The sequence below is a fragment of the Lithobates pipiens genome, unplaced genomic scaffold, assembly GCF_037356315.1.
Source record: "Lithobates pipiens isolate NorthernLeopardFrog02 unplaced genomic scaffold, aLitPip1_a1.2 Scaffold_22, whole genome shotgun sequence".
NCBI classification, from domain to species: Eukaryota; Metazoa; Chordata; class Amphibia; order Anura; family Ranidae; genus Lithobates; species Lithobates pipiens.
In genome coordinates, this window is record NW_027507784.1 from 181603710 (window position 1) to 181617051 (window position 13342).

The following is a 13342-nucleotide window of genomic DNA, read 5'->3' on the forward strand; positions in this document are numbered from 1 at the left end:
GCGCCTTAAAGACCCGATGTATACCTACGGCGATTTGTGCAGCTGTGCCAACCTGCTGCAGTATAACTGCGGCAGCTGGTTGGCTAGCGGTTAAAGTGTATGTAAACCCTAACAATTAGGTGGGGGCGTGGCCTGACTGGGCATGTGAGCAGCAGTGTTTTACAGAGCTCCCGCTGGTAATCCTGTACCGATCCTCTCCCCGTCGACACTACCGCTGAAATCAGGTTGGATTTACTGCACAGCGTCGCCCAGACCCTCAGGGACCTCGCCGTTGCTCTCACAACAGGCGTGATGACCCGCAAACACCGGGGAGAAGCCGCTGCAGCGGCCGCTGCACACAGCCAATATGGCGCCTGGCAGTCTCAGCCACAGAGCACGCCGCGAAGCCAGGACAAGAAAGCTGCTCAGGGGGGTAAGTCCTCTAAACCCCCCCCCCAGCCAAAGATCAACCCAGGGACTTGCTATATTATGCCCAGAAGCTTACAGGCACACAGGACATGTCCCCAGAAGCATCACTGCGCTCAGCATCCATTACAGAACAGGCCTCCCCAATTCATGCTGATGGAGAGGACGATAGTGCTCCTATGGATTCTATTCCTGATCCTATGCCTGGCATGCTTGATGAGCAGACAGATGATGCACCCCAGCCCACATTAAGTGAGATTTTGCATGCAGTACAGAGATGCACAGCCTCTGTGGATGACCTTAAGGAGAAATTTGGGGGGCTGAAAGAGACCTTGCTACGCCATGATATTCAGAAAATCAGGGAGAGAACCACGGCAGTGGAGGGGAGGGTGAGTGACATGGAAGACCAACTGCCTCACCTGAACCGTGATGTGCGGATGGCAACGCAGCAAGCGCACCTTGCATTTGACAGAACAGACGACATTGAGAATCGCTTGAGACGCAACAATGTCCAGATTGTGGGGTTGCCGGAGAAGGTGGAAGGTAGGGACCCCACTGAGTATATGGAACACTGGCTGCAGGAAGTTTTTGGCAAGGAGGCTTCCTCCCCTCTGTATGCAGTGGAGCGGGCGCACAGAGTCCCGCCATGGCCCCTTCCACCGGGCGGCCCCCCAAGAGCGATGTTAGTCAGACTCCTGAACTACAGGGCCCGGGACATTGTGTTACGGTTGGCCAGAGAGAAGGGCACAGCGCAATACCAGAGCAGCAGAATATCCTTCTATCCAGAATTCTCCGCTGAAGTGCAGCACAGACGCTCTAAGTTTGCCGACATTAAAAAGCGCCTGCAGAGGCTGCAATTGAAATATGCTATGATGTTCCTGGTGAAGCTTCGTATCACCTCCATGGATCAGAACCATTTCTTTGAAAATGTGCAGGATGCCGCCAGATGGCTTGACCACAATGAGAACGTCATCCGCCACAGAGAAGAGGATTGATTCCATGGTGTCTACCTACAGAGGGTTCATGAAGAACCGGCACTCATCCACCTGAGATGTTTCTACACAGTTACCAAGGGGACATTACTTGATGATCATTATCAGTGAACTTATCTCCATCCACGGTTTGCTTTCGACGGTGACAAGTTTTATGTTTGGTTGGAATGTGGTTCTACGTCCGCCCTTTACAACCACGGTTGACGTTGAGCTGTGATCGAGCTTACGTGTGCCCGGCCGCCAAGCCGGAGGCACGCATGGACCACCCCTCTGTTGTCGGAGTGATTGTTCATCCTGCCCTGTTGGCAGGAGCAAGATTACAAGTTGATCAGTTCATTTACTGTTGCTGCTTAGTCGGTTTGGCTCAGCAGCGGAGTTACAAGGCTTTTTATCGCTTTGCATCACATATCCAGTGCACAGGATACATTCTTTTTGCTATCATGGCCTTGACGCTTTCTTTACCAGTCCCTCCTGCTTGTTCGAGAAGTGCAGGTCTGGCTCCTGCGGGAATGATGTTTGGAGGCTCGGGAACCCCCAGTAGGTACAGTAGATTATATCCAACCGGATTATGTCCACTACACCCATAGTGACTTGGAATGTCCGAGGGGTAAATGATCCTTTGAAAAGGACCATGATTTCTGCAGGATTAAAAAAAAATTCATCCGGCCATTATAGGCCTTCAAGAGACGCATCTGCAGGGGGACACGGTGAAGTTTCTACACTAAGCTTGGGTAGGGAAGGCCTATCACTCCACTCACACTTCATTTTCTCGGGGAGTGAGTGTTCTGATACACCGGGCACTGGCATACCAGGAACTGGATTCACTTATAGATGTATCTGGCAGATTTGTTTTTCTGTATTGTAAAATATATGCTTTTACTTTAATTCTTGCTTTTGTGTACATACCCCCCCCCCCCCCCCCGTTTTCGCGGGAGGTGCTTCAGCTGCTGTTATCGTACCTGGCCAATAAACAGGAGGTCCCGGTTTTAATTTTGGGGGACTTTAACTGCTACCTGGATCCCAAAATGGACAGACATCCCCTGGTGGCGCCTCCCGGGGGCGCCTCCCGGGGACTGCCCTTAGTAGATTAATGATGGAAGTGGGGTGGGCCGACATATGGCGGATCCGAAACCCAGACTGTAGGCAGTTCTCATGTATTTCCAAAACCCATGGATCCCTGTCCCGTATAGACCTCTGTGTGGGTACCCCCAATATGGTGGGGTTCGCCTCGGGGGTGGAATACTTCCCTCGGGGAGTGTCGAATCACTCCCCCCTGGCTCTATGGCTAATTATTCAGCCCCCCAGTACACTGCCAAGGGCCCCGTGGAAGCTGAATGCCTTCTGGCTCAAGCTGTTCCCCTCACTGGATAGGATAGCATCCCAAATCCAGGGTTTCTTCCAGACACACCGACATCACCCCAACGACCTTTTGACGTGGGAAACTTTTAAGGCATTCATGCGGGGGGTGTTCCTCCACGAGATACACTTAGTAAAGCAGAACTCCTCGGCACTGCTAGAGCAGGCGGGAGACTTGGTGAAAAGGTTGGAAATAGCATATGTCACAGGACCTACTGACTCGGCTCAGGATTCTCTGGACTGCTTGAGATCCTCCACTGCGGAGCTTAAATGATTTTTTACGAAACTGGCGTTCTATGAGGAGGGGGAAAAGACGGGGCGCCTACTTGCCGGGATCGCAAAAGCACAACAGATGTCTCCGGCCATTGGGGCCATTCGAGCCAAAAATGGCAAGGTGGTCAATTCTCAGGAGATCATTATATCCGAGCTGGCTGACTTCTACAAGGACCTTTATAGGTCAAGGGAAACCTACTCGGATGACAATCTGAAATCATACTTGGCCACTATAAATTTACCCGGGCTCTCGGAAGAGGCCATGCGACAACTTGACGCCCCAATCACTCTAGAGGAATTGATAGCGGATGCCGGCTCTTTCCCCACCTGCAAGGCGCTGGGGGCAGATGGTATTCCCATGGAGGTATACACACAATACGGGGAGGATATTTTGCCTGAACTATTGAAGGTGTTTAATGCGTGCATGGCGGAAGGTGCCCTCCCTGAATCTATGACAAAGGCCAATATTGTTTTACTGCTCAAACCAGGGAAGGATCCGGGGTCATACAGACCCATATCTTTGCTGAAAAGCGATGTAAAGATTCTGGCCAAGGTCCTGGCACTCCGGGTAAACGGGATAGTGTCCACTATTATTCACCAAGATCAGGCTGGCTTTATGCCACATAAGTCCATGGCAAAGAACCTTAGAAGACTATTCTTAAATATGCAGCTGCAGGCAGACAATGGGGAGAGTAGGGCACTTCTGTCCCTTGACGCTAATAAGGCGTTTGACAGTATAAGCTGGAGGTATATATGGGCGTTGCTAGGCAAGTTTGGTTTCGGGCAACGATTCGTGGCCTGGGTTAAACTACTGTACGCCTCCCCGAAGGCTAACATTAGGATGGTGGACAAGATGTCTGACGATTTTGACTTGGCCAGGGGGACGAGGCAGGGGTGCCCGCTGTCCCCCTTGCTTTTCGCAATTGCGATAGAACCTCTTGCCGCACTCATAAGAGACAGTGTAGGAATACAGGGATTTCAGTACGGGGTCATTCACGAGAAGATCATGCTATATGTGGATGATATGTTGCTTTTCCTGGCCGACCCCAACCAGTCCTTGCCACAGGTAATGACCATAATAGAACAGTTTGGAGGGTTCTCAGGTTTGACCATTAACTGGTCTAAGTCGGGTATGTTGATGTTGACTGAGGGAGAGGTAATGGTCCCGGAGTCCTGTCCCGTGCCAGTAGTAACTCGTTTCAAGTACTTAGGGGTACAAATTACGGCCAAAGTAGGGGATTACTGCTCAGTGAACATATGCCCACTGCTGTCGAGATTCCGGGATAGGATAAATACATGGAATACCCTTAGGATGTCACTGGCTGGGAAAGCCAATCTTATAAAAATGATTTTAATGCCCCAACTGCTCTATTTTCTCCACAACTCACCGGTTGTAATACATTTAAAAATCCTCGGAGCGGTGAATACGCTATTTCGGAAGTTGCTGTGGAACACGAAGCCCCCTATGATCAAGTTAGAGTTAGAACAGCTGCAGCGCTCTAAGGACAGCGGAGGGTTGTCGGTACCCAAACCTTGGCTGTACTATGTTGCGGCCCAGCTGCAACATTTGGTGGGCTCCATGTCGCATGAACCGGCGGGCTCATCAGCCAGGCTGCTGCTTCATGTGTCGGGGGCAGAGACCATCCCTATGGGACTGGAGGCCCAGATGTTTAAGAGCTCCAATAAACTGACCCCTACGTTGTCCATGATACAGAAGGTTTGGAACAAGAGTAGACAGCTTCAGGGGTTGCAGGGATTCACAGAATATAGTCCTATATGGGGTAACCACTCATATGTAGAGATTGCTAAAATACAGCCTGACCCTAGATGGAGTGCCCATGATGTGAAAATGCTGTCCCATATATTTAAAGACGGGAAAGCTTCTCTCCTTTGCAGACATGCAGAACAAATTTAACCTTACGGAGACTATGATTTTCCCCTATATGCAGCTACGGCATGCGGTGGCCGCGCAGGGGGACTCGGGAGCATGGGTAAAGTCGCCCACCCCGGTGTACCATGCGTTGCACTCTGCGGAAGGCACGAAGGGAATAATATCGCAATGCTACCAGATGTTGCTGGCGCGGCATTAGCATGATCACCTGTGCAAAGCACTGCCACTTTGGGAAAGGGACGTAGGTCGACTCACGGGAGAGCAATGGGAGGAGGCCATGCAAGCCATCACCTCCTGTTCCTTGAATGTGGCGCAAAGAGTCTCACAGCTTTATATTATATTGAGAGCGCATTACACACCGGTTAGGCTATGCAGGATGGGCGGGACGGTTGACCCCTTGTGCGATAGGTGCAGGCAACATGAGGGGGATCTCATCCACCTCATGTGGCGCTGCCCGAAGCTCCACAGATATTGGAAGGAGGTAGTGGACAACATCAACATGGTGTTTCAAACGCAGATACCTTTGGATCTCATATGTTGTATTCTAGGGGTCCTGGAGGATGTGGTATCCTTGGAACCAATCAGGGTGGCAGTCTCCAGGGCACTGTTCCAGGCTAGAAAACTTATTTTGCTGGGCTGGAAATCGGCAGAGCCCCCTGTAGTGGCGACCTGGATATCACATATGGGCAGAACCCTCATTATGGAAAAATATATTTATCAACACAGGGGGTGCCCAGGAAGGTTCGAGCGCCTGTGGTCACATTGGCTGGATACACCTGGGCTGAGCCCAAACGAGTTAATACTGTCCAGACTACTGTAAGATTTGTAGCAAAGGGTAGACAAGAAATGCTTGGGCCGGACATGATATACCTGTTGGGGAACTTTGAGCGACCTAGGAACAGAGGGAGGGAGTCAAGTGTTGATGTAATGCCTGTATGTATATTGACAACTGAAAATTATTTGGATGTAAATGTGCACTGGAAATTGTTGTATACCTGTAACTTCAATAAACACCTTTCTGATTAAAAAAAACCCCCCCTAACAATTAACTTTTCTTATTTGCTCCCTTTTGGTCTGTTAAACATACCATTGGGATCATTTTGCTACATCTGTTTGTTACAGTTGTCTTGCACACATCCTATGTTATTTCAAAAAGCCTTCTAGGTCTCATCTTGGACTACGGATAATCAGCCTTTATGTTGTAGAGATCTCAGGGTTGTAGTGGTTGAGTAGTTTAGTAAGCACTGGATGGGGCTGTCAACACTCCACAAAAATGCTGTGTGTTGTCAATACACAGTAAGGCTTTAGGACTGATTGCATTCCTGGCAGATTAAGATTTTTTTTATGTACTTGCTGTGTCTTCAAAAGGATAAAATACAGGGATATATGTAAGTATTGCAGAGGTGAACTGCATTTTTTTTTCTTTGGCTTTGATGCTGTGTGATACAAAACCCAGGACCCTGAATTTACTATATCTGGTCTCCCACAATACACATAACATGGAAATGCAATTATTTTAGTAAATATAAACAGCTAAATTCCTTTTCTCATCAGCAATACATAGCTAGACTTGGGACTTCTATTAGTGTCTGGTTAAAGCTTGTAGTAGGAGTTTTCATACTGCACTGGCTATCCTTTTAGGATGCAGGACCCCTGACCCTCTGTCTGGACAGTGCTGATTGGCCCTGTGCTGATCACATGCACCCTTCCAAGAAAAAAATAAACCTCTCTTGCAAAATACAACAAACTGAGCATGTGCAGAGTGACTCCAGACATGTTTTGGAGACAATGCAAGAAAGGGAGGATCAGAGAAGACAGAATCAAACAGCTTTTTTGCACAATGCAGAGGATTAAACCCTTAGGTTCCACATTGATTACAAGCATGCTTTACTGCATATACACACTGATTTTATTGATGTGGCTTTAGTAACACTTTAAGACCAAGAGAAACTCCAGAAAGGTGTAATTCCCTTTATGAAAGAGGTTTTATATTATGATTTTAGAGTACAATATATTTTTATTAATTTTTTTGAAACATATTAAACATACATTTTTGTTTTTCACATACAAACATTTTACAACATGTATGCATCTGATTGAACATAAACAACATTGTTAGTATAATTTAAAGCCAAATGAACATTTAGGCCCCTTTCCCAAGGACAATCCGTTCAGGTCCGCCTGTCAGTTTTTTAGGCAGACCTGAACGGACACTCCATAGAGGTCTATAGAGGGATGGATGTCAGCAGTGACATGTCCGCTGACAACCAACCTGCTCCAATCCAAAAAAGTGTGATGAAGGAAAAACCTATTTTTGCATCCCTCATCGGATCGGATGATGACAAATTCTACGGTCTGTCGTCATCCGTTCCCCCGTAGGGGAGAGCGACGCTCTGACAGGTCCGTCCCTGCACAGTGTGCAGAGACAGATCTGTCATCTTCTTGCTCAGCGGGGATCGATGGAGCGATCCCCCGCTGAGCAGAACGGGCTCTGTACATGGAAATGTCCGTGCGAAAGAGCCCTTAGTAATCAAAGTATATTAATATGAATTATGTTATTATGTGATTATTATCTATATTATGATTTTAAGTGAGGCAGTATTTTGTGCTCAAATTTCTTATAGTGTAGACCTGAAAAACCATCAGGTTCCGATTTTTTTACTGGATATTATTTTTAAAAGGAACCCTTGCTAGTTATTACAGTTAATCAATTATGCCAATTAATATATTAGACATATTTTCTTTATTTCAGGATAAATAATCATGAAAACTGTGCAGCAATGCTCCTTGGATCTATAGGTGGAAGCATTGTTAACTGTAAAGACAAGAAGGGAAGGTATGGCCAAATGCTCTAAAGTGAATGAGACTTGCTGAATGATGTTTTGTATGTGGTCATTTACATTTATGATAAAGCCATGTCTAAAAATAAATGCTGGTACAATGGTTTGTATTAATTTTTCCAGTGTCAAAATGATCTTTCCATCAAAAACAGTTATTCTGTTTTTCTCCAGAAGATTTCCTTAGTGGTTCTAAAGGTGTTTTTACCTTAATGCATTCCCTGCTACCCTTTCTTCCTCATCCCTACACTTACCTGGCTCCTTGGATCAATGTAGTGCTGTACCCTATTGCAAGTCTTTTCTCCTCTCTTCTTGCTCTCACAGGCTTCACTGTTAGCAGCAGGAGCCAATGGCTCCTGCTGCTGTTGCTCAAATCTTGTAAGGAGGGGGGGGGGGATGTGGGTGAACTGCGCTGTACGTGTCCGCACAAACTCCCCCCCACTGCAGCTGGCTTGTTATGGGGGAACTTGCAGGGAGAAGATGCAGATAGGAGCAGGTAAGCATAAACATCTTTTTTATTTTTATAATAATAAAGAACCTTTAAGTATCACGTTAAATCACCCACCGTTTTATGTATGATATATATTCTGGAATTGCTGGTCTGTCAGTTATTTTGCAATTGATCATGAATGCAAAAAACAAAGACTTTCTTTAACCACTTTCAGACCGGACCATTTTGCTGGTAAATGACCAGAGGTCTTTTTACACTTTGGCACTGCGCTGCTTTAACTGGTAATTGCGCGGTCATGCAATGTTGTACCCAAACAAAATTTGCGTCCTTTTCTTCCCACAAATAGAGCTTTCTTTTGATGGTATTTGATTGCCTCTGCGATTTTTATTTTTTGCGATATAAACGTAAAAAGACCGCAAATTTTGAAAAAAAATGATATTTTCTACTTTTTGTTATTAGAAAAATCCAATAAACTAAATTTTAGTCATACATTTAGGCCAAAATGTATTCAGCCACATGTCTTTGGTAAAAAAAAAGTCAATAATTGTATATTTATTGGTTTGCGCAAAAGTTGTCACATCTACAAACTAAGGTACGTTTTCTGGAATTTACGCAGCTTTTAGTTTACGACTGCCTATCTCATTTCTTGAGGTGCTAAAATGGCAGGGCAGTACAAAACCCCCCCAAATGACCCCATTTTGGAAAGTAGACCCCCTAAGGAAATTGATAAGAGGCATGTTGAGCCCATTGAATATTTTATTTTTTTGCCTCAAGCGATTGAATAATGACAAAAAAAAAAATTTTTTTTTTTTTTTTACACAAAGTTGTCACTAAATGATATATTGCTCACACATGCTATGGGCGTATGTGAAATGACACCCCAAAATAAATTCTGCTGCTTCTCCTGAGTATGGGGATACCACATATGTGGGACTTTTTTGGAGCCTAGCCGCGTACGGGGCCCCGAAAACCAAGCACCGCCTTCAGGCTTTCTAAGGGCGTAAATTTTTGAGTTCACTTCTCACTACCTATTACAGTTTTGAAGGCCATAAAATGCCAAGATGGCACAAAACCCCCACAAATGACCCCATTTTAGAAAGTAGACACCCCAAGCTATTTGCTGAGAGGCATGTTGAGTTCATGGAATATTTTATATTTTGCCACAAGTTGCGGGAAAATTACAAACTTTTTTTTTTTTTTTTTTTTTTTTTAACAAAGTTGTCACTAAATGATATATTGCTCATGCATGCCATGGGCATATGTGAAATGACACCCCAAAATAAATTCTGCTGCTTCTCCTGAGTACGAGGATACCACATATGTGGGACTTTTTGGGAGCCTAGCCGCGTACGGGGCCCCGAAAACCAAGCACCGCCTTCAGGCTTTCTAAGGGCGTAAATTTTTGAGTTCACTTCTCACTACCTATTACAGTTTTGAAGGCCATAAAATGCCAAGATGGCACAAAACCCCCACAAATGACCCCATTTTAGAAAGTAGACACCCCAAGCTATTTGCTGAGAGGCATGTTGAGTCCATGGAATATTTTATATTTTGCCACAAGTTGCGGGAAAATTACAAACTTTTTTTTTTTTTTTTTTTTTTCACAAAGTTGTCACTAAATGATATATTGCTCACGCATGCCATGGGCATATGTGAAATGACACCCCAAAATAAATTCTGCTGCTTCTCCTGAGTATGGGGATACCACATATGTGGGACTTTTTGGGAGCCTAGCCGCGTACGGGGCCCCGAAAACCAAGCACCGCCTTCAGGCTTTCTAAGGGCGTTACAGTTTTGAAGGCCATAAAATGCCAAGATGGCACAAACCCCCCCCAAATGACCCCATTTTGGAAAGTAGACACCCCTAAATTTAGGGGTACACTAGTGAGACTAGGTAATAAATGGCGGGTGCCCTGAAACTATAAAAAAATAACTAACCAACCAGCGTCACCTGTAACAGTTATATGGTGATCACTGGTGAAAGGGTTAACTAGGGGGCAATTAGGGGGCTTTATGCGGTAGTATATGGGGGTCCCTGGCGCTATAAAAAGCTGCAGCGAACCTAAATACCTACCTGCCTAACTAGCGTCACCTGTGACACTAATACAGCGATCAGAAAAACGATCGCTTATTAGGCTGGGTTCACACTGGAGCGATGCGGGAACGCCACGAATGCGCGGCGGGTTCCCGCATCGCATGCCTCCCGGCGGCAGTTCACACTGCCCTATGCGAACTGCTGGGAGTGTCAGTGAAATGTTACTGACACCCCCAGATCAGTTCGCATATCGCAGTGCGATCTGCAAACTCGGATCGCATGGTGTGAACACCCATGCGATCCGATTCTGCTGCGGGCCAAAAAAAGGGTCCCGTGCGAATTTGCGGCGGGTGCGGCGAATGGCTGAACTCGAATCGCACAGAGATCGGATGTGATTTGCACTGCAGTGCGGTGCGAATCACATCCGTTCTCATAAACCGCTGCAATGTGAACCCAGCCTTAGTGACACTGGCGACGGGGGGTGATCACGGGGTTAAACCTTTATTGGGGGGGTTAGGGGGGTACCTTAGAACTAAAGGGGGCTAACCCTAACTGCCCTAACAGTTATTAGTCACAAATGACACCCGCCGGGTGATCAGGGGGTTAAACCTTTATTAGGTAATAAATGGCGGGTGCCCTGAAACTATAAAAAAATAACTAACCAACCAGCGTCACCTGTAACAGTTATATGGTGATCACTGGTGAAAGGGTTAACTAGGGGGCAATCAGGGGGCTTTATGCGGTAGTATATGGGGGTCCCTGGCGCTATAAAAAGCTGCGGCGAACCTAAATACCTACCTGCCTAACTAGCGTCACCTGTGACACTAATACGGCGATCAGAAAAATGATCGCTTATTAGGCTGGGTTCACACTGGAGCGATGCGGAAACGCCGCGAATCCGCGGCGGGTTCCCGCATCGCATGCCTCCCGGCGGCAGTTCACACTGCCCTATGCGAACTGCTGGGAGTGTCAGTGAAATGTTACTGACACCCCCAGATCAGTTCGCATATCGCAGTGCGATCTGCAAACTCGGATCGCATGGTGTGAACACCCATGCGATCCGATTCTGCTGCGGGCCAAAAAAAGGGTCCCGTGCGAATTTGCGGCGGGTGCGGCGGGTGTGGCGGGTGCGGCGAATGGCTGAACTCGAATCGCACAGAGATCGGATGTGATTTGCACTGCAGTGCGGTGCGAATCACATTCGTTCTCATAAACCGCTGCAATGTGAACCCAGCCTTAGTGACACTGGCGACGGGGGGTGATCACGGGGTTAAACCTTTATTGGGGGGGTTAGGGGGGTACATTAGAACTAAAGGGGGCTAACTCTAACTGCCCTAACAGTTATTACAGTCACAAATGACACCAATGCAAAAAAAAAAAAATGACATTGGTGTCACTGTGACTGGGGGGCAGGGGTAATTGGGGGGGTGATCGGGGGGTAAAGGGGGGGGTGTGAGTGTGCCTGGCATGTTCTACTGTGTGTGTAGAGTGTTGGTGCAACTTACTGATCCGCTCTCCTCCGTGTCGGAACGAAAAATACCGACACGGAGGAGAGAATACATCACTTCCTCTCCTGTGTTTACATTACAGGAGAGGAAGTGATGTCACCGGGGATTTCTATTCGTCGGGAGCGATCGCGAGGGGGTGGCCATGAATGAATGGCCGTCCCCTCGTCCGGGATCGCTCCCGTACGAATACCGACCGCCGCAGGCACCGGGCGGGGGCCCGATCGGGCCCCCGACCCGCGGGAGGCAAGGGACGTACATGTATGTCCTTATGCCTGCCCGTGCCATTGTACCGACGTACATCGGCGTGCGGCGGTCGGCAACTGGTTAATATAGAAAATATATTATTAAATATGTCTGCATCAAAGCACATATCATAAGAAAAAGAAAAAAATGGTTGTATTGTAGCCCTGTTTTCTGTCATTATAAGAAATGGCCCTCCCCAAACAGGATAGTGGGCTCCATTCACAAAGCGATATCTTACTGCATCGGAGTATGCGGTAAGATACCACACATTGTTTTTCAAAAATGTTTTTGGGCAGTCACTAAAAAGCACTACTAAAATACAGCATGAATTATTTTATGAAGTCATGTGGTATTTTTGTAGTGAAAGCCAGCATCCTTAACACAGGCATCCTTAGGGCCGGTTCACACAGGGGGCGATGCGAGGCGACACCGACTTGCCTCGCCGCGACCTGCCGCGACCTCAGCGGCGACTTGCAAATGACTTCTGTATAGAAGTCAATGCAAGTCGCCCCGAGGTCGCCCAAAAGTAGTACAGGAACCTTTTTTCTGAGTCGGAGCGACTCGAGTCGCTCCTCTCAGAACGATTCCATTGTACAGAACGGGGGCGACTTGTCAGATCGCGGCGAGGCAAGTGGTGTCGCCTCGCATCGCCCCCAGTGTGAACCGGCCCTTAACCAGCAACTGTCATGGTTGTTATAGAGCAGGTGGCTGCTAGATCCTTAACAGAGGATTAGCTGTTAGAGGGGGCTCTCCGTTGACAGCTGAATGTAAAAAATAAAAATGCTGGAAATGAAAAATTAAGCAAAAAACAGCATGTGGTCCCCCCCCTATCTATACCAGGCCATTATCCAGGCATGCAGCCTAGCCTGGGGGCCGTCTGCTCCTTAACAACCATGTTGTTTACTGGTTGTTAAGGATGCCAGAAGCTGCTGGTTCCTTAACCACTTGCTTACTGGGCACTTAAAGACCCTTCCTGCCCAGACCAATTTTCAGCTTTCAGCGCTCTCACAATTTGAATGACAATTACTCAGTCATGCAGCACTGTACCCAAATGAATTTTTTGTCCTTTTTTTCCCACAAGTAGAGCTTTCTTTTGGTGGTATTTGATCACCTCTGGGGTTTTTATTTTGTGCGCTATAAATGAAAAAAAAAACGCATATTTCTTTGTTTTTGTGACAAAATTATGAAAATTATTAATTTTTCTTCATACATTTTGCCCACAATTTATACTGCTACATATCTTTGGTAAAAATAACCCAAAATTTGTGGATATTATTTGGTCTTTGTGAAAGTTAGAGAGTCTACAAGCTGTGGTGGGAATTATACAAAATTGATCACATCTGATGTACTG

The 13342-nt window shown here is 46.8% G+C and overlaps 1 protein-coding gene across 3 annotated transcripts in view; it reads left to right on the top strand.

Moving 5' to 3' along the window:
- Positions 1-13342, top strand: part of ANKRD44 (ankyrin repeat domain 44) — a 254719-nt gene that overhangs the window by 187265 nt on the left and 54112 nt on the right. For all 3 annotated transcript variants that reach the window (XR_013261861.1, XM_077448708.1, XM_077448709.1), the window contains exon 23: positions 7670-7753. Coding sequence is in view for 2 of the 3 variants with exons in the window: in XM_077448708.1 (XP_077304834.1) it covers positions 7670-7753 (84 nt within the window). In the remaining variant the exon portion in view is untranslated. The remainder of the gene's footprint in view (positions 1-7669; positions 7754-13342) is intronic.